The sequence below is a fragment of the Hippichthys cyanospilos genome, chromosome 8, assembly GCF_059441005.1.
Source record: "Hippichthys cyanospilos isolate Australia breed blue-spotted pipefish chromosome 8, RoL_Hcya_1.0, whole genome shotgun sequence".
In the NCBI taxonomy this organism is placed as follows: domain Eukaryota; kingdom Metazoa; phylum Chordata; class Actinopteri; order Syngnathiformes; family Syngnathidae; genus Hippichthys; species Hippichthys cyanospilos.
The window spans coordinates 16,567,224-16,592,780 of NC_142376.1; the positions used below are offsets into that span (position 1 = coordinate 16,567,224).

Consider the following 25,557-nt stretch of genomic DNA (forward strand, 5'->3'; position numbering starts at 1 on the left):
CTAATGACTACGTCTTCAGTTGGCACAAGAATGTTTTGGAGGTGTGAAAGGAAAATTCCACACAGGACACAGGCTTGCTAACCACAAGGTCTGCATAAGGTCATGTTGGAAACTTTGGAGTCAGGTGTAGTTTTATAAACAATTTATTCATACATATAATACCATAGGCAAACATCTAAAAGAAAAAAAAAGTCGCTGCAAATTTGGCACTACACTATTACAATGTGAGGTACTAAATGCTTGCATGTTTGGACATATTTCAGGTCATCAACTTAAAACAAGCTGAATCAAAAAATCTACAACGAAGGGGGACAAATTGATGAGAATTTGAAATACAAATTGTATAGTGTACACCATTTTGCACTGGAGAACCTTGAAAACTGCTCAGGTCTTCACAAAACAAACATGACAGCACCGCATTGGGGAGTGCACCCTCTCCCTTTTCTTTGCAAGTGTAGATGAAAATAGGCTCTAGTGCTTTAAAAAAAAAAAAAAAAAAAAAATCACACCCACCTGCTACAAAAACAGCAGAACGACTTGCTAGAAAAAAAATGCAGCACTTCAAGAATAAGAATAAATAAATATGTCTGTGCATATTTGCCGAAGCATGATATGTACACACACACACACACACACTCACGCGCACACGCACAGATTATCATATCTTGATCAAACAAACTTGTTTACAGTCTAGAGTTCTGTTGACAATTTTCTGAGTCAAAACAAAAGCTTCACTTGTAGAAGATGATAATAATAATAAAGAGCATGTCCTACACTAGGACACTGTGTTGGCTCAGAGTTGATTCTTGGGACGTAATCCTGAGAAATGTGTCCGACACCCCACAGGACTACAAGTGTGCACACGCGCGACAAAAGAACCAAAAAAAAAAAAAAACTGTACAGAAATGTTACACATTGCAGGTCACCCATTCCTGCCATGATTGATCCTTAAATATTAAGTATAGAAGAAATGTAAATGAACTACATAGATAATACACCACATTTCCAATTTGAGTGCCACTTTGTGGTGTCTTGAAACTGCAGCCACATCCTGGATGCAGGGTCTGGGAGTATTAAAACGAAAGAGGGGGCGGACGGGGGACCTAAGAAAGGAAAGTAGTGAAAATATTGTCGCTCAGCCCCGGAGAAAAGAAAAAATACGAAGCATTTTGTTTAGGTTGTCTTGTTAAATTGCTTTCGCGGGTTTTAGGCATAATAGCACGGGGAAACCAGCAGGTCAGTCAGCACCAACAACTGGTCGTCTGTGAACTGCTGCTTATGCTGCTGCCAGTTGTCGTGATGCGTCCTACGAAAGTTGGAAAGGGTTTTCTTCACAGTCATCTGCGGGGAAAGAAAATGCGGGCTGAAACACAACGGTTCATAACATAAACCATCACCCAATAACAAGACGTACTTCAATGGGTTGGGTATCATTGAGGTGGGCACTGAGGTCCATTAATAGCTGAGGCATCCAGGTGGGCACGTCGTACGGGCTCGAGAGAATGCAAGCACTCAGCCCGAGAACACCGGCATGGCGTCGCACCAGGTCTGACGCGACACCGAATCAAATTGAGTTACGCCAGAACTTCACCTGGATTGCAAAGTTATTTCCTGAAAGACAGTCAAGACTCACCCCCAGAAGGTATAGTGTCCACTACTGAGCCGACGCCCCTCTTTCTTTTTTTAGGCAGGCGGGTCTTGCACAGAGCCTCAAAGTGAGCCTGCATGGGGGCGTCCATGCGCAGGAAATTGCACTGGAGGAAGCCACTGAGCGTGGTGGCAGCCATTTCTCTTACCTGCAGAGGAAGTAGATGAGGTGGGGGTTAGGAGGGTAGCATTCTGTACACTTAAATAATCCAACAAAATCCAAAACAAGATGCGTGAATGGATGCTTTGTTCCATGTCAAAAAAACAAACAAACAAAAAAAAAAAAACATCAACCATTGGTGATGTGCAGGGCGTAACCTTTTTTCCTAAATCCCTGAGTGTTAACACAGGGGGCTCGTGCTATTTGCAATGAATTCAAGATATATGCAACGCTTTCTAATGATCACCAAGAATTATTTGGACGGGCTAACCCTGAAATCAGTTTCACACCTTTGCAGTTAAACGTATACTATAGAGGCCTAACAAAAATGACTACTTCCAGCTATCCCCCACTCATATCATTGTCTCTACTCCATCTCTTTCGTCCTCATTCAATCTGAAAGTTATCTCCATAGCAACAGATTACTGCAGCCTGTGGTTTCCATAGCAACAGTTAGAGGACCAGTGTGAGGGATGGGGGGTGCGAGTGGGGAGCCAGGAGGTGAATGCTGAATCACTACCGTGAAGCTAAAAGATGACAAAGGACCGCGAGCAAAATCAAGCATGTATTCATTTATTGTAATGACCAGATTTAAGAGTTTTATTATGCCGGACTTACATGATATAACCCAATTATATTTACATTTCACATGTAAATACATTTGTAGATACATGCTCGCTTTGTTTTTTTTTTGTTTTTTTTTTTTTTACCTCCAGCTGCTCGTCCTCCAGTAGTTTTATAACCAGCGCTCGTACGTCATTCACTGCTTTCTGGTCACTCATGAAGGTGAACAAATTGTAAAACGCCATGATCTGGAGGTATGTCAACACGGTGTAGCGAGCGTGCCAGGAGCTGCTGCCTGCAATCTGCAAACACACACGTCATCACATGTCAATAATGAGCTGCGCTTGTGTCACATCCGCGGAACAAGGCGCACAGTTTAGTTGTTGATAGCGGTTTGTCCTTAGGGAATTTTTAGCAATTCATGCAACAGCAAAGGGGGCCTTAATGAGTTCGGATTGATATTATATGACAGAAAGCTGCTGCATTCATTGACGTTATCTAATAGCATACCTTTAATATACTGTACGAGCTGTTGTTCCACAATCAAGTGCTGGGTCAATTACCCACTTAAACGTTTTACCTCAAATACACATTTTGTTTCCCTTCAGGAGAGAAAAAATATATATCCAGGTAGCTTTAATCGACTTTACTATAGCCAGGTTTGCACTCAGGGGTACAGTTTGGAACATTACACAATCGTGATGGGGAGAAAATCTAATCAACCGTGTTTCCAATACCACAATAGGAGTGACGCAAGAACAACAGAGCGTGTATGTACGGTGAAATATAGAAGAAAAATATGACTGTACAATTCCTTGTGCAGTGATGATCTATGGAAACAACCAACTTTACAGCCTGTGACATAGTCCAGAGCCAAATGTATTTGCATACCTCCAAACAAAAATATCATACCATCCAACACTGAAATAATCATGATATTGTCTTACTCACAAATGTTCTTTCGTCAGTGTGTGCTCTGACTTAATTCTGTTTATAGAAAATCAAGAGGTGATACAAAGGTTAAATTGAATATTTATTATTTACTGGGATTAAATGTCCCAGTACAGAGGTTGGAAATCGCTGCTTTAGGTACAAAGCAATGACAATTGGGTTAGAGAGTGCAAATGTGTGAAAATCTGAAGAAAATGAATTAATGGATGCGATGGGAAATTAGCTTAGGAACTTCTGCTTACAAAGAGACAGCATTACTGATAGTAGCTAAAAACAAGTTATTGGGAGGCAGTTGCACATTCCAATCCACACTGCTATTGCCACGCAGCGAACATAACTACCAAACTCATCTTTATCTTTCTCCAGTTTAAAGGTTAGTGCCTAACTCACCAGCGTATCACAAGCAATAGTACATTATTGTATGCAACTGGTAAATCTGGTTTGCGCTTACCAGAGCAACATTTTGATTGGACTGCAGAGTCATTTTCTGCAAAAAATCTGACTATATATGAATTCAAAACATAACAGACAACTTGGGGAAAAACCCACAATCAACTTTAAAATATATACTGACAGGTACTATCTCTTCAAATAAATGCCTCATCTTGAATAAACATCTCTGTAGTAGAGTAAATATACTGCTATTGTTCATCAAGTAAAGTGACCATTAAGAAAATTGAAAATCTTGTTAGGTCAGCAATTGTTGCTCAATGGCTTACCTCCTGAAGGGCATTGAGCACCATGGGGATCTGCTCAGTGTAGAGGAGCCCCTGGGACATGAGAGACAGGCAAGTCTTTGCATCCCTCTTCAGCTCATCATAACTGTCATCATTCTCTACTGGGGCAATCTAAAAGTGAACACAAATGTCAAAATTGGTCAGCTTGTGTCTATTTAAGTGAGTCTAGCGTATGTGAAGGAGCTACCTTGAAGAGTAAGGGCAGCAAGCGCAGGTGCTCTGGGACAGCGGTAGAGTAGGAGCGGCCGGCACTTGCAATCAACCACTTTAACACTGCAAAAGGTTCATGTGGAGCATATTACATGGAAGATGTTTGAGATGGGCCAACCTCCCTTTACTCACCTGTTTTGAGAAGTTTGATGGCTTGAGTTCGTTCATCCTGCTCCCCCACCTCATTCTCCTCAACCACGTGGTTCTGTATCTCCTCATCACCCTCAGTCAGGGGCTTTAGCTGTACCAAAATTCTGTCGGTGAAGTCCGAGATGCGAGGCGAGGTGGTTGGCTGAGTGTAAGGCAGGTTGACATCTATCATGAAGATGTAGGTCAGCACACTGGAGGGAGGGGGAAACAAAATGCAGGGTTAATACACCTAATTCAAGATCAAGTTTTTTTTTTTGTTTTTTAATCATTTAGGGCTGAGGGTTTAGGCAGATGACACAGTATATCCTTACTGTATCTCAAGTTGATCAACAAATATAAAAAAATATTAAAAACAAAACACTGTAAAAATCTTAATTGAAAATCAAAGTAAGTTGCATGGATAGATGCATTACAGGACTATTGAGTACAAGATTTTAACCTTCCCAAAATGACAACCTAGTGACAGTCAAAACACAGAATCTCACTTGGATAGTCTCTTAAACCTGTGTTGGGGGAGAGATAGTGTTTTAGGAGAATTTTCTTGTGTGATATTGCCTGCAGAACAACAACAAAAAATACACAGAGTAAAACATAATAACTGATTATCTTTCATCATAACTCTTATTTTGTGCTACCCACGGTCTCCTTCTCTGATTGGTAGACACATTTAATTTACAATGATCCTCTAATATGTTTGGACAAGGGTGGCACGGTGGCAGACTGGTTAGCACATATTTCACAGTTCAGAGGTCCCGGGTTCAATTGCCCCTGGCATTCTTGTGTGGAGTTTGCATGTTCTCCGTACTCGCATAAGTTTTCTCCCACATTCCAAAACATCCAAGATAGGTATATTGGACACTCCAAATTGTCTTTAGGTGTCTTTAGGTGTGATTGTGAGTATGAGTAATTGTTTGTCTCTGTGTGACCTGCGATTGGCTGGCAACCAGCCCGAGGTGTCCCCCACCTACTGCCTGTAGACAGCTCGAATAGGTGCCAGCAAGCCAGCGACCCTAGTGAGGATAAGTAGCTTAGGAAGATGGATGGATAGATGGATGGATGTTTGCACAAGGAAAAAAATCTGAAGATTTCTCCAAGTCAAAGTGTCAAATTACAGTGATGTTAGAAACAGTGCTACTTGCCCTAAAACCCCTAAACTTGAAGGGCCTGTATTATGCAATTTCAACTTTTTGGAGCTTTTATCCATGTTAGAAATACCACCCCCCACACATAGTCTTTTTTCTTTTCCTCCATTCATGCATCTCTTATCATTCCTGCTCATTGCTGTGCTTTTAGTACCAGCCTCGCCCAATCAGAGAAAAAAACCTGGTCCTCACTTTGTAATGTCACTAATTGAGAACCATTCCCACGCTGCCCAAAGAGACTAAACACACATTCACATTTGTCAAGCAGTCAGCAGTGACTAGGACGACTTCATGAAAGGGGAGCCATTAAGGTTAAGAAACAATTTCAAATTGATCCATTTTCTCCTCACCTTCCAATTCGCTCCCGTACATTCTTGTAAACCTGAGTCAGTTTGGGCTCCAGGTACTGCAACAATCTGTGAAGGAGCTCTGGCACACGCCACTCCTGCTGAGCAAGGCCTCCCTGTAGCACATAGAGGCGACTGGGGGTGGGAGAGTCAATGTTTTTTTAGGGGTTTGAACATTATTACTATTATTGCATTATTACGATCGTCTTACTGACCAAGCATCAACAAATGAGCCTCCTTCCCCGTTGACTGGCGACTCCATGAGCATCTCAAATAGCCAGTGAAGTTTACGAGGGTCTCTACTCTCCTGTAGATGGGGAAAGAAAAGACATAAAATTCATGAACTCCAGATATTTTTTGTTTTTGTAAACAAAAAGACAAGAGGAATAGAGAGTGTGGAGTCTTACACAGGCTGTGGCAATGCAGGTGCCCCAGTCTGCATACGTTTCTATGGTGATGTTGGACAAAGCGGTACGAAGGAGTGGGCACAGCATTTGCCAAAGGCTTTCAACCTACAAATTTAGCATTTTAATTGAAGTCAAATTCAAACAAAGAAAGAGCAATCGTTTCTGATTGTAATTGCACCTTTGAGTAATTCCAATGCTTGCATCCTCTGATTAGGCCAGATATGATCTCGGCAACGCAACGTTGCTTACTCTCATGGGTGTCTGCGACCAAGCGCTCCATGTGAGGCTGCAGAAGAGGCAGGAAGGTGTCGCTGAAATTGCGGAACAGACCCTGGAAACAGAAAACAAAAGCGGTTTTCACCAGCCTTTCCGAGAAACTGAAAGAATGCTTAAGAAATGTGCTTGCCTTGAACAAACAGAATCTGCGTGTGCTAAACTTGTCTTTGCCCTTTCGATCTTCGAGAGAGAGAAACTCTATGAATTGATTGATAAATACGGGGTCTGAGAAATGGTCATAGATGATTTGCTCCCGCTGCAGAAAAATAAAAAGTTTAAGATAATGCAGTTATATAGGTATCAGCGATAGGTATCATTGTATATTAATCTAGACAAACCTCTGTCATTTCCTCCCTTGTTAGGTTCTGTTTGGGCTGCTCTTCTTCAGGAGCATACATCATCAGTTTCCTAGAAAATAATGTGACCAAAAAAAAACAAAAACACAACCGCTAAATACAACAGCATCAGCCACAACCAGCAACACAAAAGTCTCAAACATGAACCTTGGCCAACTGTAATAACCCCAGTGAGTCTTTTCGACAAAAACACAGTGATCCCAGTCCTGCTGACTTCTTGGCAGGCTGCTGCTGTTATATTGCAGCCATTTGTTGTCTGGGCGGTCACCAGCCACTATAACGCCCTCTGTCTCTTCAAGTGCACCTTACACAGCAAAACGACAAAACACAAAAATGGAAATTCAAGTTTGTTCAAACAATTATTTTAGAAAAGCAAACATACAGAACGGGAAAATTTTTTGTGCTGCTTACAAAGATCAGACGGACTGACTGGCACTTTTTTATGAGGCCTTTTTATTTGTTTCATGATCCCTGCTACAGCTGATATTGCCACCTATTGGACAAAACACAACATTTCAATTACTCTAGCCGCCAACCATCAACGTGTAACCATAGTTTGCCCACGATTGCGAGACATGGACTAGACCCACTCACCTTTCGGACGTAGAGGGAATCATGGTTGAGGGTTTTGACAAAGAACAGGACAGCTGCTGGCGGGAGTTGGTGGTCATCTCTCAGGAGCAATGACAAGAAGCCAATAGCGATATGTTCAAATTTCCAAGGCCTGTAAGATTAAAAGCAAAGTTCTAGACAAACATACACTGAATGGTTATGCACTAAATATCAAAGAAACCTACAAATTCCTATTTCCAAGGCAGTTCAGTAAATCACCAATGAGCTGCTCGTACTTCCTAAAACATGGTTGAAAGCATATCTGGGTTAATATTGACACGTCTTAAAGAATGCACAAGTTATGATATCGTATCAGAAATAACTTACTCGCCAGACTCTAAATTCTTGAGTTCCTGTCTCTCAATACCTCTTGATGTTTCTTCTTCTGAAGGAACAGGGTCTTTAGGAAAAGGGTTTCCTGTGATCATAAGTTGTTTGGCCACATTACAGGTCTCTTCGGGAAGCTACAGGATGAAAATGTACATTGGGTAAAGTACATGTGGTAAGGTAAATACCTTGTTAGATTTTGTTTGGGGGCTTCTGTGTTTGCTAAGATCATCAAACAATATTAACATTTTCTTTAAAATGTAAATCTTACGGAGAAATCAATGCCAATGGTCTCATACTGCCGGTGGATTTTGTCTGCAAGGTCGTCAAAAAGCCGCACAATAGAAGGCTTCTCCAAAGACATGGCTGAACTGAGGCCAGATCGAACAATAGCAGGCCACGTCAGGGCAATGCACTCCCAGTCATGTAAATTGGCCAGGCACACTCCGCTGTGATTCCCAAGGAGACAATACAAGGCACCCTGGAAAGGCAGAGACAATCATATGCCAAAATTTAACACCTACACCTATCCAAATCATAAATAAGACATGATAGAGAAATATAATAGTTTGGATATGTCATACTTTGAACTGCTGCTGTGTGACACTGCTGTTGTCAGGGTTGAGAAACGCAAGGACATGGGGTATCACATCCCTGCAGCAGAAATTGTATGTGCCAAGTGCCGTGAACAGTACACTTTGAGCTTTGCTACGTACCTGCAAAGAAAAGGATATTTTGAAGTTCAATACAAAATATTGGATGAGGCAAAAATGTAACATATTGATATGAACAAATGAAAACAAAGCAATGCCAGAAAGGACTCAAAAAAGTGTGGAGACAGGAGACTTTGAGGTGTCCTCACTTGGCTGTAAGTGCTTGTGGACAGTCGCAACAGATCTCTCATCAGCTCCTGGTGAACGCTCCTGTACTGACACCCTTCCACTGTCAGCTTACGCAGCTAATAATCCACAAAGTGCCAAAGTAATAAGAATTATCCGCCATGATGACATAACTTGCAAATATGTCCATGATCAACTTACTTCATGCTGGAGCATGACTCTGTCTATGAGCAGAGCTCTGATATGTTTCTTTCTGCCATGCAGCTGACAAAAAAAAAAAAAAAAAAAAGTTGAAATGGTTTAACATTAGTCTTGAGGATATTTATTTTTATGAGTTTAAATTACACACATCGAATGGCAGCATAACATAAACATAACAAAGATCCTTACCCTGTTTTCCATTGATTTTTTCACAAGGTTGAAGCTCTTCCAGCGAGAGTCAAATTCATGTTTGTGGGAACCTTTAAAATGCAGCAATTCACTGATAATCTGAAAGATATTAAAGACAACAACAGGTTTGTGTTTGATGAGATATTACACCACTGTCCTTAAATGTAACAAATCAATCCAAAATGTTTTCAAATGATGACGAATAAACTCTCTTTATCTTCAAAACACATCTTTTTCAAATGTATTTTGGAATCAGGTGATGCACAAGGATTCAAGATGAAACAAAGCAACATTGTTCAACACAACTATGCTACTCTCATGTTTTTCACCTAAAAGTACGTTCTAAACAATATATATATATTTTTTTTTTTAAAAGACGACTGTTGGTGCTTACCTTGATAATGGAAAAAAGAGACTTGGTGTCATCTTCGGAGTTCTCCAAAATGTAATCTGCAAAAAGACATCAAATAATCTCCCAATGAAAACTGATTAAGGGTGATAATTTGTGATATGGCCAAAACACTTACGAAGCAACTGCCTCATAACATCACAAATGGAATCTCTGTAGTTCTCTTTGGACTCATCTGCAAACCAGTATTGCATTACACTTACATTATAGGGTCAAATTCACACAAAAACATTATTTCACATTCAATTCTCTGAACAAAAAGGGCTGTGCATACCATACTTCATTCCAGTATACAGTGTGGTCTCATCAAGATTCACCATACTATGGACCCTGTACACAAAGTTATGTAGCTGTGTGTTTATTTTTTTTTCAGAAAAACAATGCAACTATCACATGGATGGCTTTGTAATTGGAACCATTTCATAACCATAACACAACCATCACATGGATGACTTTGTAGAAGGAACCAATTTTAAAATAAAACAGAAAAATTGCTTACAAATCAGGTATAGGCTCTCCTTTCAAGGGAGGCATAATACCACCAGCACCCAAGAGGCAGTGCTGAACAATGGTGAGACTCTGAAGGACATCATCCCTATAGAAAAGACAGAAATCAAGCACAACTTCACAATTAAGCTTAAACAACATTAAGTGAAACAAAAGGTGAAAAAGATGGGGGGCAAAAAAGTGTTGTACGTTCCAAAATATAATTGCATTATACCTGCTCATTTCTTGTTCTCCCTCTGCATAACTTTGAAGCCTCTTCAGTTCTGGCTTTAGGATGAGGTCCAGTATATAAAAGGTAAAGGTGGTCTCATCAGCACTGGGCACATGCCACCGGATGTCCAAGTTCCACAAGTCACCTGGACGACCCCAATCCTGTTTGGGATTATTAAAATTAAGTAAATAAATGAATAAAACCAAAGTAAAAGTTGAAGTTCAAGATACATTTTCACTACCTGTCATGACAGTTTATAATAAATGTCATGGTGAATAACATAAAAACTGACTATGTTCACACAGCAGGGCTAAATGCTCAATTCAGATTTTTTTTTTTTGTAAAATGTGATTTTTTTTTTTTGGTGAGGTTCAGATTAGTAAACAAATGTGACCTGTGTTTGAAACAGGCCCAAACTGTCCCACATGCGCATTGAGAACACTGTGATGTCACACAGCAGGCGTGCTTAACTTTTGTGTTACTTATGCAGCAACACAATATAATATACGTCATATGTAGAGACATCACCTTGATGGGTAAGTAGTCTGTGATTGGTTGGCGGAAGCCACTTGGCACACTGCAGTACTCCGTAGGATAAATGAGGGTAGTGGAGCGGAGGATGTGATGCAGCAAGTTGCACGCAAGGATGTAGCCCTGCTTACACTTGAGGTGAAGGGTCAACTGCAAAATCTGGACCAAGTCAGAGGAATAGGGCAGGAGCTTGTGACCATCTACCCGAGTAACCTGTTGGCGCACAAGGTGAGACCAAATGATGGTGAAGGGAGGAACGTAAATAAATGTGTAGCTGTGAAACCAGACAAGGATCTTTGTTCACCTCTGACAGTAGCTGAAGACTCCATAAAAACTCCTTGTCAAGTTCCTCTTCGTGTAACACCTCCTCATCTATTTTAATAAAATCAAAGTATATATTATAGGAAATACTAAAGACCTAAATTCGTTACTTTGTGAGAAACTGCTGTTTTGGCTAGCAGTGTACTTACTGGCAGCAATTTGGTGTATTTGGCTGCAGCAGTGAGGCACAAACATCTTAAGAGACTCTGCAGGGTGACACTGAAACAAAAAGAATGAGCAAAGTAAGCAGTAAGCTCCAAAAAAACGATTAATGCATAACCACACAGATTGGCCAGATTGGATAAGGTGACTATAGTGGCTTTCAGACAAAAAGCACAAGAACTCTGAGTATATGGTACCAAGTGTTCCAGGGGCTAAGAACTGGTGTGTGGCCCACGGTTTGGATTCACACCAAGCGACACAGGGTGAGATAGTTCATTCAAATAAGGCAGATGGTGTATATCAGAAAAAAAACAAAAAACAAAAACCTGCATTACCCTTGCTCTCAAGAAAAAAAAAAAAAAACTGACTACAGTAGTGAAGTTAACTGCTGAGTTAATAATAATGACTTTTGATGGTGAAACAACAGAATACCTACTCAAAACAGCATACCCAAGTTCAACCAACCACTCAGCATTAATAAGCACAACACGCTCCGCTAGATGGTTCCAAGTTAGTCCACAAAGACCCAAGTGTCCTAGTACCTCCGTGGTACGTGGGTCTTTGTGGAACCTTCCTGACCTAGAACATTTTTTTTATTTGTGAAAAAGGGAAGTACAAACTCCTTGGGTACACCAGGAAGTTCTTAAAAGTGGTTTTTGTAGTCTGAAAGAGAGAAATTTTCACCCGACGCACTGACTAAAAATAAGATTATTATCAATAAAAATTGTATGAGTATACAGTAACTAAATATGTACCCTTTTTCAGCCAGCTGAGCTCTCAATGTGGGGACACGCCCAAGCAAGGGCAGATTTGTACAATTGTCAGGAGATTGGAATATCTAGTATATACGGTGTGTACTTTTTTTTGTTTTGTTTCCCAACAGCTGTTGAACTGTACCAGAAAAGCAGATAGTGCAGCATGACGTGGGCTTGGGCCTGTCTAAACAGGCAAAAACGGCCTTTATTGGGCACATGTTTTTCTATTTTTAAGTCCTAAACAGGCAAGAATACACTCGTGTAAAAAAAAAAAAAAGATAATATGAACTGTTAATGAATTGTGATTTACCTTTGAAGCAGCACGACACATGTCCGCAACCATCCTTCCAGCTACACGTGTCTCAAAAATGTTGGTGGTTGCGAAGTTAAAAACCTTTTCTAGAGCCACCTGTAAAAATAACAAACATGATGGGAATTAAATGTTACGCACGTTTTTCAAACTACAGAATGTTCTTCAGTGTGTACCTTGAATATGTCCAGGGAGCACTGAGTGAGGATAGTACTGAAAGTAGAAGACAAGCCGAGCTCCACCAAACTCTCCAAATGGGTCATTTTTTCAGTTTCAGTTTCCTCACGAGTTTGTTCTAGAGTGCTGCTGTCAATTAAGGCAAAGCACCTGCAGACATAATCGAGCAAATAAACAAGCAAATAAACACTCATAATGGTAGTGTTAAGAGAAGAAAAATACAGTATTTATATTCTTCAAAATTCAAAACAAAAACCAACAAAATGGGTAGTAACAATCAGATAATATATCTATCCATTTTCTGAGTTTTTTTTTTTTTTTTTACACAGTGTAAATTGTATCCTGCAAATAACATATTGATTGCAATGTCACAGTCATCCTCCATTTGCCAATCGCACAATTTAAATATATTTTTAACCCCACCTGTCCATGAACTGAAGCACAAAGTCTTCGAATTCCGCAGAGGCTGAGCACATTTCCCTTTCCACCTTAAAAGTTAGGTAAAGTTTAACACAGATCAATAAACATGCATACATTGTTATTCTAATTGAGAAACTTGAATGAACAGCTCTATCACCTCTGTCAAGTCTGTTCTTTCATGTAGAGCAGACGAACAGTCGACCAAAGGCACAAGTGTCACAAATGTAGCAATAAACTGGAAAGTGATCTGTATGGCGAGAAATACTTGGATATCTATTTGTTTGCTATAATAATAAAGGTTTAAGAGTGGTGGAAAAAGGATCCTACCATGCACTTGCTGAAATCATTTGGATCAACGCCAGGCAGGGACCTCATGAGTAGGGGCAACATGTGAGTCGGCCCCTCAGGAAGGTACTTTCCACCTGACACTAAACTCCGTGCAACACCGATCATGCAGCTTAGGGTAGCTGTCAGCTGGTGTGGCTCAGTTAGCGTTTCCAGCGCGGGGTACGTTCTGCAGAAAAGACAGCAATTAGTCCTTTGTGCTCATCCCGAAGTGTGTGCTTCTTTCTGGTTCAAAGCGGAAAACTAGCAGCAGCTTGTCAGAAAATAAAAACGCATCACTTGGGGTATAAAATAAATACTATTAAACTTACCTCTCCAGAACTGGAGGAATGACCAACTCAGGCCTCATCAGTGCAAGGTTCTGCAGAGCCTGAGCAGCATCAAGGCTGCCTGTTTTGCTGAACATGGCCAGCAAAACTGGCTGCATCATACTCTCCACAAAGCGTGTGATGTCGTCCTCTGTGAGCTTGTGAGTGTCAGGGATCGGTGTGAGCCACGACGGCTTTCTGTAGCGCTCTCGATGCAGCCGGCGGACAACACTTGCTGGGAGACGCTGTAGCAACTTCATGAGCTTCATCTAAATAGAACACAGACAGGACATATTACAGTAATCTGTATGTTTAATCAATCCAAATGCAGTTTTAAATACTGTGGTTGATACCAGAAGAAGCTCAAATATCAGAAGAGAGTTTGCAACATTTTTAATACTTCATAAAAAATTGTGAATGCAAAAGAGACTAGCTCAAATACAATAAGTGTTTTTAAATAAATAGCAATGTTTTTTTTATTGTTTATGTGACATTTTAAAGATATTTGATGATGTTAATTGTTTATGTGACATTTTAAAGATATTTTAGGATAGCAATGATATTTATTGTGTGACATTTTAAAGATGTTTGAAAGATGGAGTTCACGAATAAGCGTTACTTAAAGAGGAAGTCAAACATTAACAAAACATGTTCTACGCAGACCCACTTGTCTAAACGCCATAATCTGGTTAATATTTCTTTTGTGAAAATGGAATCAAGCCATTTCAGGGGATGTAAAATCCATCCTTTTTTTCCATCTCAGGGGGTGGCCATTTTGTCACTTGCTCAGGGCTCAGCAAATGAGAATTTTGCTGCTTAACCCTTTACTGGGCACAGCGACCTCTTTCAGCCGCTAGTCTAAACACGCAAAAATGGCCTTTAGGAACAGGTTTTTCTTGTTTTTAAGTCGTAAACAGGCAATAATTCCCAAGATTTTAAAGAAATGTAGGGGTACGTTGGAATTTAAGCAATGGCTGTTACAGACGCTTTTGGCCGTTTTGCCTGTTTAGACTAATGGCTGAAAGTGGCCGCTGTGCAGAGTAAAGGGTGAGGTCACATTTCACAAATAACATCATTATTCAGAGAACTGTGTTTAACTCTTTCAGTGCCATTGATGAGAATTCTCATCATGCAAAATACACTGTGTGCTAGTGAGAGAAATAACAAATATCAACTATTTTTAACCAGGAAATAGGGCTGCATGATTATGTCCAAAATAATAATCATGATTATTTTGGTCAATATTGAAATCACGATTATTAACCACGATTATTCCTCATGTTTGGTTAGACATGTCTATTTATTGCCCCCCCCCCCCCTTTTTTTTTTTAACAAAAAAGGCTTCAAGGCTTGATACAAATAATACTAATAATAAATAATATAAATAATAACAAAACAAACAATAAATTAAAATAAATTAAAGTAAATGATACTTAAAATGAATTCAACCAAAACATGGCAAAAACTTGGACACACCTAACCTACTTGCTGAATGCAAACCAATGAAAACAATTAAGCCTACTTAGAAGCAACCACATTATTTACTTTTAAGCAAATTTTACTCAATTAGCAGTCAAAATGCTGCAATGCAATTTTTTGCCAATTGGATTTTTCGAAATGGGTCTCAAGTGACATCTAGCACGGTATAATGTACATTATGAATCAGATGAGAAACTCAATGCCAATTCACACTTGTAAATAATAAATTAGGGTGAGAAAAGCAGAGGCTTTTGTCATGCAAACATGTGGGGAACACTGTCATCTAGAGGCTTCTAAGGTGGAATTGAAAGCTGAAATCTTGACACACGCTGTGAAGTTTCAGCATCGTCATCACGTCCCACTCTCTCAGTTGAGGCTGCTCGAGCGGCTCCACGCATCAAAATGAAGCCATCATTCAGCAACCACACCCCTCCGCGCAGGAAAGATTTTCTGGAACGTGTACCTTCCAGAAATTCTTTCTGCGTGGAAAATATGGCCGATCAATGATTGCAAATGGAAGTTCGCCGGTGCAAACTTGTTTCTGATTCAGCTGAAAAGGACTATTGTGACTTAAATACCGTAGACACCTCCTAGAGAACATGCACACTGGGGAGAGGTGAGGAGTCTGTTAAAAAAGCTTTGAAGGCTTTAGATCATTTGACTCTACTCGCTTCTCTACCTCTGTTAAAGTGTTATTTGTATGCTGTAGACGCTATTTACTGCCATTTACATTACATATTTAGTATGTAATGTTGCTGCCCTTCTTACCGCTGCAACAGGATTTGCTTGCTTGCTATTTCTTAAGCTTATTGAAATCTGAACCTTGCGTTTGCCCCCTGATCATAGGATGACAAAAGGCTTTGATTTGACTTTTGTATGGTAGCCAACTTTTTAAATGTTAATATCGCCGAGGATCAGCTTAATTAATCATGACAGCCAATATCGTGATCACAATTAAAATTTGATTAATTGTGCAGCTCAACCAGGAAGTAAAATGTCTTATTAGCAAAGACCGCACCGCTGACCGTATGCCTACCTAGCCCCCTTCAATGCCGGCAAACATGCATCCAACCATCATATTGACCGTTCATTCTCATGAGGCTCGCGGCTGAATGAGACTATGCCAAAGAGTAGATAACGGGGCCAAAAACATGCATTTTGCTCCCATTAAATGCAAAACGGCGTCAACATACCGCTTTCACTAACACGCCTTTCTCCTATCAAATCGTGGGAACCCAACTCTCATTACAATAGTTCCGCCCGACGATGAATTATTTACTACTGATGTTGATTGTCTAACCTGTGTGCTCCAAACACAAATTTTTGCCACTTCAGCAGTTTCTACATTAAAAAAGATAAAACAAGGAATGTTTAGAAATGATCAATGAAGAAAAATAACACTTTGGAGACAGGAGCGAGACAGGAGGAGTCGAAACATTAGAACATGTTACGGGCCCTTCTAAGCCAGTTGGGCACTATAGTGATTAACTGTGACCATTGGATGACAGCGTTGATGTCGCTGGCTAAGAAACATTATCAGCCAACTCCAATAAAAAGAGCAGTGGAGAGCCATGCAGTTGGGTGGACTTGGGGATCTGGAACACCTCTGGGAGAATGTGAAAAAACAAAAAAAAAAAAAAAAAAAACAAAACAAAAAAAAACTCATTTTTACACAAACAGCTCATTTTCGACTTATTTTGTCCAAAATAGCTTGGTGTCACTCAAAATCTATTTACAAACAGTGATTACTAATGTACGGAAAATGATAGATTCTTACTTTTTCTAGATAAAGAAAGGAATCCAATCTTTCATATGGTACCTCAAATGTTTAAGAGTTAAGTGGAAGTGGTTTTGCAGCGCACTTATTATTGGAAAGGACATTTTGGGGTTGACCGCAACTTTAACAGTTAAGAATTTCTAGATCATCCTAAGAGTGACAAAGAGACAGACTGGCATTGACACTCACAGCTACAGGCAAATTGATATGTTCAATTTACCTAGATATTAATAGATAAGACGCTTTTGAGAACAAACGACTAACTGGACACGGAAAGCAAAATGTCCATGCAAGGACAGTCTTTGAACTTCAAAACCTTGTTGTGACATGCTACAGCACTGGCACAGTGTGTCACACAACACATCCCTTCTCTAAAAATAAAAGTTGCACATCACTGCTCGTGCTGTGTCGAATTGGGAAGAGTGGCTTCCTCATACAGAATGGCATGTGCGCCTGCTCATGGGGGCATTTAATACTATTGCAGCTATCTCACTCACGTGTTTTCTTGTTATTTCTGCACTAGACATGTACACCTAGTCAGCCAATGGAATTCAAGAAGCAATGACAAATTTGTAAGCCCCCTCTGACGCAGTTCATATTGCTAACATGATTTGGAAAGAATCATAGCCAAAGACTGGAGTTGTACTGGCAAAACTATCACTTACTGGTATGCAAGACTTGTCAGATGATGTGTTTTATTCACACACACATACACATTCACACACACACCTATACACACACATTTTATATATATATATATATATATATATATATATATATATATATATATATATAGACACACACACGTGGACAAAATTGTTGGTACCCCTCAGTTAAAGAAGGAAAAACCCACAATTCTCACTGAAATCACTTGAAACAATGAAACAAAAGTAACAATAAATTAAAATTTATTGAAAATTAAAAATTCAAAATCAGCCATCACTTTTGAATTGCTGATTAACATAATTATTTAAAAAAACCAAACTAATGAAACAAGCCAAAAATGATGGTACCTCTATAAAAGATTGAAAACTATTTGACCAGACCATATATATACACATATATATATATATATATATATATATATATATATACATACATATACATATATACATATACATATATATACATACATATATACATATACATATATATATATATATATATATATATATATACATATACATATATATACATACATATATACATATACATATATATATATATATATATATATATATACATATACACATATATATATATATATATATATATATATATATATATATATATATAAATAAAATCAGTCATTGGGGAAGGAAAAAAAAAAGGAACTCACCAACCACCGGCCATGGTTTGATGGGTGGAAGAAAGATGTAATGCTGTTGAAAAGGCCAGTGAGCTGTGCTTGAGTTTGTTTACTTGGTCCACCCTGAAATTAACAGTAAGGATACTTTTGGACTTTTGGATATTTTGACTGAGGGTACCACGTTGTGTAAACGGACCAGAAGTGATGATATCCATAGTACCACATGGCCGATGTCGTAGGCATTGGTCAAGTATCGTGGGAACATCATTTGGCTGGTCCCCACGGGAAGATTGAAACTCCTCAAGACTCTTGTAAAAATCTGAAATGTGGTCAAAGTGTAACTAACTTTTCAGACCATAAAAAACACAAAATTCCATTGGTCCTCAAATTTAGTAAGAGCAAAGTTAGAAAAAAGTTTGTTCATTATGTTTTTCAGAGAAGAGTCATGCAGTAGGAACATCACAAGCTACATTATACCAATGACTAATTGCGTAAACAAAGAAACATGATATTTTGTTTCTCAGAAGCTGTGGTGGCTGTGAAACACACACCTTGAGTTATAAACACACCAGCATGAGAGAACACATGCATGAATTGCTAAAAATGCTGAACCTAATATGCTGTGGTGTATAATTAAAAAGTACCTTCGGAATATAAGGATCCCAGTCAATGTAGCCAATGTTGTCATTGGCCAAGCGAGCAAAAAGATTCACCAGATTCTATAAGATGAACACATATACATATTAGCAGGATTAAAACTAGTTTTTACATGTAATTAAAATAAATATCCGCTGATCTCACCAATTCCCAGCTTGGCAGATTCTGCACAGACACCCACAAGCTGATCAACTCTTCAAACCACAATCTGTTGGAAAATCAGCTTAGTATAAATACATTCTCATTTTATAGTTTTGTGAAGGAAAGACTGAAGTTGCAAAAATCAGGAGATGATAGGTAGTTTTTTTATTTATTAGCAAAAAACACAGAATCAAGTCAAAACTGATTGCGTTTACATGCACAATGGAGAAAGCAAGTTGTGTATGTCAAGGCACTCTTACTTGAAGCCCTTATGGTGAAGCTCCGGTGGTAGGGTTGTGGGTAGAAAGAGTTCAAAGTAGCAGATTCCTCTTTGCATGGTGACATCAAAAGGACAAAACAGCGGTCTCCATTCATCCAGCATCTCTTGGGTTGCAGACTCTGGAAAATATCTGTATGAAAAGAGTCACATTAAGACCAATGAGAGTTTTAATCATTAGGTATTATGTAAAAGGATCTTGTCTTTCTGGAATGTAAAAAACATGTTTATAACGATGGGTATACTGCACTGACAAACAATTGCAATAAACAGACCCCAGCACTAGCAATAACTAAAATGTATGTTCAGCAGCAGTGAGAGGATAAGTCACACACCTGGCACATTCTGGCTGTTAGCATCAATCCAGTGGTTCTAATGGACTCATAATCTCACAGGGGCATTTCAATGGTTCATTATTTGTGCGTAGACTCAGTAGGTTATGTCAGGTCACTAGGCTCCTTTTGGGGAACCGCAGACAATGTTACTTGTAGCCAAAGGCCACTTGGCCCTGCCTCATGCTGCTGTACCAGCTCACCACAAATTACACATTCTAGTCCCAGTGACAGGAAACTCACACAAGACAGAATTAGATGAGATAATAGGATTATCTGACTTAGTGCGAAGTGAGGGACATCCTAGTGCTTGCTTAAGATGCATGCACATATAACCATGGTGGACAAAGTCAAGGACCAGCTTATTTATGGACAACGGGATCATACTGCTTGTCTTATGCAAATAGTCCTATCCCTAATTTTCTCCCATTTCAACAACAAACACAATCATTCCATCACTCCTTTGTGATGAAAAAATTTTCCAGCAGGCATTTCATTTATTCTACAAATTTGAATCCCTGAAGTTCGGTTTGATTTTATTTATTATATTGAATAATAATCATTTTATGCTCTTTACTGAATTTTTGGTGATCATTAAAAACACAATGAATGTTAGGATTTGGCAACTTTTGGATTTCACGATCACCTTGACTTGTTTTTGTACAGCTATTGAAATGTATGTCTAAATCAAGGTAGCAAGATATACGTACGGCCTGCAGCTTTTCACAAGTGTCTTCAGCACACCTTCCACAGAGCTGTAATAATAAAAACACAGAAAAAGATATCATGGTTATGTCCAAATTGCAAAATCATTTTTAAAAAAAAATAAAATAATAAAAATATATATATATATATATCTCATTCACAGATGCAGTTTGACTAAGACCCCATGCTTACAGCAGCCTTGTACACAATTTTGAGGATGCACTAAAAAAAATTGAGAATAGTATTTGTGGCTGTAATAATTAATTTCAAAAAAAGCAAAACAAAGAAATTTGTCCCAATATGTGGCTGTAACAATCTTAAAAACACACAGAAAGTGTGTCACTTGTTTGTAATCCTATCCTGTCATGATAACGTTGGTAGTCAATGTTCAGAGCAGAATACTCAGGACTGGAGTCATAAGTACCAATATAACTCAAGCTTTGGAGCGCCTTGTCCACAATCCCATCTAACTGTGCTCACATGCACGCTAAAGCCATGCCTTGTTGGGAAATGGCCGGCCAAACAAAATCATCAACGCAAGTTGCTCTATGCTTTTTAGAGCTCACACAATTGGACTATACTTTGGTAGTCTCCCCAGGTAAAATTATGAGTGAAAGTGGTCAAAGCTTTAAGCTCACAAAGTAAAAGGGACACATGCGTCACAAAACTGTCACTCCAGAGTCTGTCATAAGGAGTCAATTTAATGGAACTAGACACTCAATGAGGTAGATCCTGATTCCCAAATAGGTTAGGAATGAACCCTCAAGTTTCTCCAGACACATTCCAGGAAGGGAAGAAACGTGACAGAAGTTCCTGCTGCTCTCACACTAGTGGAAGTACTGTGTAGTGTTGTGTTTTACTAGCAGTACATATACTAGCAATTCTTATCCGTACAGTATAGAGGGCATTTTTATAATGATCTCTCAGGGAGACTGGTTAAGAGGGCAAGGAGGTAAAATATGTTAGCTACAGCGTGTCAATCTCAAATATGTATGGGTTAAATGTTAACATTGATTTATCTTCTGATCCCAAGCTGCATATGGGCTCTCCAGTTTTCACATGCAATGTGGAGTGAAAAAAAAATAGTGTGAGTGTCTCGAAAAATATATTCAAAAGGAAAACACAATGAGGAACGGTGTCCTTACCACCTCTGAACCAATTTTATCATAATGAGTTTAGAGGATGAGCGAGGCCATGGAGAACTGAATGTGAAAGGGGGACAAAGGCATAAAGAACACATTCAGCACCAAGCAATGTGTCATTCACGCAGAATATGCACATATGACAGCTATACTCTGGTTTAAAGTGCATTTATGTCATTTTTGAAAAATGAACAACTGGCTCTCAGCCAAAGCAGCTTGTTCACATAGGCAGTAACAACATAGATTTCCTAGCAAAGCATCATATACATGCAACATTCCCATTAGCACCATAAATGAGCACCTCTCACTGCTTGCCTTAAGAATACAATGGATGAGCAACATTTAATTGGCTCTCAAAAACCGAATGAAATGTAATTGTGAAAGGACTTGAATATTGGTAGGGTCAAGTCCATGTTGCCACTAAAAACAAGAACAAATATTGTGTTATGACCATGGGCCTGATTTACTAATATCCCAAATCACATTCTGTGTGTTAAAGTAATATATTTGCACATACTGATGCCAGAGTGCAAAAAATGTACAACACAGCCTTTCTTATTTGGCAGATGCAATCCTGGGTATGCCTGTTCTGAGTGAGCAATCAAGTTTGCGCTCATTTTTGCACATGCAAATCTGTAAAATCAACCAGGATATTAATAAAATTAAAATGAGTTTCAAAACACAAACCGTATATTGAGAACTATTGTATGGTATCGTTGTGTGTGGAGTAACCTACATAGCAAGGCAGCTTTTTGGGAATGTTGGCAGATGTACACAGAGGGAGGACATACAGTACAGTGACGCCTCCAAAGATGAACACCTCATACAACGGCCATCCAATTTGGAACTGTCCAAAAAAATTGGATTAAATTATCCTGCCTGCAAGCCACAAAAACATGGGAGCTCAAGCCCCACTTGTTTACTTTTTTTGGGTCTATACCAGTAGTGTCAAACACAAGGCCAATGGGCCAGTTCTGACACACAAATAGGTTTAATCCGGCCCGCAACATAATTTTGTAATGTAAAGTAGAAAGAGCAGATTTTTTTTCAATAAATGAAAAACTTGAAATGTTTTATGATTAATAGTAATGTTAATGTTTTACGATTAGTAATGTTGTGCTTGTACTATTTTGGACAGTATCAAAAAAGGATAATACATGTGAAGATGTTTTTTGAAGTTATATGAATATATGCCATGGTTTTATTGGGGATAGATTTTCCTCTATGCAGCCTGCAAGCTCAAACGAGTTTGACACTCCTGGTCTATACAATATTTTGTTGGAATAGCAAAAAGAAAAAGTACAATGCCAGCTATAGCATTATATCTTGCTGTACTGTAGCTGTGGCACACATGCATCAGTGTCCTAAATTGTAAAATAAGTTAACATTGACAGACATAGGGAAATATCCTCCTGAGACCCAGCCTATGAATGTATGTCCACTGTCGTGAACATCTGTTTTTGGTCAGTATCTTTTCACTCATTTGAGTTTCCCTACGAGTGTGCTCTGTAGAGGTCATTTTGGCCCTTCCAATAACGTCAAATAATGTGTTTGGGTGATACACAATTAACTTGTCTGTTTTGCAAAGACAAAATGGACTCGACTTAAGACACAAATGAATAAACTGATAACAGGAGGATAAGGCAACAACTATTTTTCTTTTAAATGTAAGCCCTGTGGACACTCACAAGTGTTTCCTCTTAGTAAAGGAAAAGAGGCACATGCTATCTCATTTTCAACATGCATCTCAGTTCAGACTGCAATGCTTAGTAGAATATGACAGTCAACAATAACTTTACAACTAAAATCCTAGAACAGTCCCCCCCTATTTATTCATAACCATGTTTCCTGACATATATACTGCACTACATTTCTTAATTTCATGTCTTGTTTTTAACACACGGCCTACTTATTTACCAATTGTATGCGAGGTGGGACTATTAGAATTCTACGGTTTTTAAAACATTGACTGTATTGTTAAAGATTTACTAATGGTTGCAGTTTGACCCTTTTTATTCAATTACCCTATCTAAATTGTTTTGATATATGGACAAATCAACAGGTCGACAAGTGTTCAAGTTTAGAGGTTACACTGAATAGCATTCAAGCACTAGATGATTGATGAGGTACAAGCCTTAAGTAATGTCTGCCAAAGCTTATAAAGATTCTAATGAACAAATGGAAATAAATGTGTGAAAAGAAGATGAAGTCATTTGGGAGTGTGCATTCATTTATGTCACAGCATAAGCAACAAAAGCCTACTTGGGAAACCAATTGAGGCCCAGATGCTCTGTCTTGGAGAAAAGTATCCTGTCGTGCAGCTCATATAGAGGCCTCCAAGGCAATTCCAGGTCCTCCCTTGAGAGAAGCTCTCTTTTCCTTAGAAGGACAAGAAACAGCCATGCTAATGTGTAAACAGGTTCACTGCCTCAAACAGTGTGGGTCTTACTTGAGCAGGTTGATGAGGAGGCGAGCCAGGCCTTGCATCATGCTGATCTCTAGACGGGGAATGGTGACTAGCTCATAGAGCAACTTGATAAATAGCACATGGTCTTCTTTGCTGAACTTCCGGCCGTAAAGACGTATATACCTATATTAGAGTGGAAAACATTTAGGTATGTACATGTTGGTTTTGTTCTTATGACTTACAGTGTCATGTGTTTATGCCTGAAAAAAAAATCATGACACACTTCGCAAAAAGCCAACTTTCATAACTTTGTCTTGTAGTCCCATGAAAAGCCTGCGGAGCTGTGAAACGGACTCTTTTGAATTGGTTGTGTCACCACATGTATGCCATAATAGCAGTGAGCAGAATCTGGGTCAAACCCCATAGTGAACTTTCCATCTCTCTGAGCCGGTAGTGCTTCACTCTCTGGGACACAGCAATGTGCCAACATGGGGACAGAAACGGATTAATCAGCCCAGCAACAAAGTACAAATTGAAACAGCACTCTAACTAATCCAATGTCATGTTGACAGATGCCATCATGTGATTCATCACTATGGACACAAAAAACGCACGGCGAACTAAGTGGAGACCATTCGTGACAATAATTGTCTAGTATTAATGAGTTTGTCGAGCAAAACTGAACGTATATATTACCCAACATTTTGATTCTTTGGATTAAATGTGTTGCAAATGCTATGATTTCATACATTTGGCAGTTGGCACAACAATTACACGAATTGCAGTGTTTCCATTATCCTCTTAAGAATGTATTACGATATCAAATAGATTATACAGATCCAGCAAATACAAACCAAAACGATCACGGGGACATACAGCCATGTCTCCATCCAATTATAATAACGCTGTTTTAAAGATTTTTTGTTAAAAGTCAATTTCAAGCGAATTTGGACAAAGCTAAAAATCTCGACGTTTTAGCATAACTTTCGTTAACTTGTCGTATTACAAAGAAACAAACTTAGCAGCTGTTTCTAACTAACTTCTTTTGACTTGGACTCAAGTCTCGCTAATTAAAACAAAACAAAAAACGGATGACTAATTGGATGCCGAAACATATTTTAATACTTACGTGGAAAGTTTCCTCGTCCAAAACAGCACGCCAGGCCATATTTCTCTAAACTGAACAGCCCGGGCCAAATTTCCCTTAATTTTACTCAAAATATCGTTTGATTCTTCATCGAGCCTATCCGCATAAGGAAGAAGTTTGTTGTATACTATGTCTTTTTGAGGTACAAATCCCAATCTATCCGACTGTGCCTCTTTCATATTATCAAATACAAAACGGCAAGTTTAGATAAGAAAATATTCTTCTGATTTTGTTGTTGTGGTATATAGTAAAATCAAATATACAAATTTCTGCGCTAGCTTAGCCAGCTGTTGGCCGATTATGTGACTAAATTAAGTCACAAGTTGATGACAAGCTCGGTAGCCATTTAGTCCAAGTTAAGTTAGCTTCTCTCCACAGTAAACGCTAGCAGGAGCCAATCAAAATATGTTAAGGCCAAATCAAGGAAGAAAAATAATCGACAGGATAACCGTTGGCACTCCAGCGCTTCTTCTCTTCGGCAAACGGATTCCCTAAATACGACAAGCAGCTAGCAGCCTAGCTAAAGTTAGCCTTCCACTACAAAAGCTCAGTCACTTCCCAGAGACCATTCAACGTCGACTGATTCATCCAACTACAGTTTAGCACAAGGGCA

General features: G+C 39.0%; 1 protein-coding gene across 1 annotated transcript; it reads right to left on the minus strand.

The window, feature by feature from the left end:
• Positions 1-127: 127 nt before the first annotated feature.
• psme4a (proteasome activator subunit 4a) lies at positions 128-25,521 on the minus strand. The gene is made up of 46 exons (XM_088421477.1): positions 24,927-25,521; positions 23,840-23,980; positions 23,653-23,769; positions 20,254-20,298; positions 19,195-19,344; positions 18,938-19,001; positions 18,781-18,855; positions 18,333-18,455; positions 18,167-18,259; positions 13,575-13,840; positions 13,246-13,432; positions 13,076-13,165; positions 12,922-12,986; positions 12,498-12,648; positions 12,322-12,420; positions 11,244-11,313; positions 11,078-11,145; positions 10,771-10,986; positions 10,246-10,403; positions 10,024-10,119; positions 9,799-9,854; positions 9,643-9,699; positions 9,510-9,565; positions 9,116-9,214; positions 8,927-8,989; positions 8,749-8,844; positions 8,471-8,602; positions 8,158-8,367; positions 7,887-8,023; positions 7,745-7,798; positions 7,542-7,671; positions 7,359-7,440; positions 7,095-7,251; positions 6,930-6,999; positions 6,722-6,847; positions 6,494-6,646; positions 6,316-6,420; positions 6,124-6,215; positions 5,912-6,043; positions 4,402-4,610; positions 4,247-4,332; positions 4,042-4,170; positions 2,518-2,673; positions 1,634-1,796; positions 1,415-1,548; positions 128-1,341 (listed from the first exon to the last, which is right to left on the minus strand). The coding sequence occupies exons 1-46, from the start codon at positions 25,121-25,123 to the stop codon at positions 1,207-1,209; spliced, it is 5,490 nt and encodes a 1,829-aa protein (XP_088277603.1). The 5' UTR covers positions 25,124-25,521; the 3' UTR covers positions 128-1,206.
• Between the last annotated feature and the right edge of the window lie 36 nt (positions 25,522-25,557).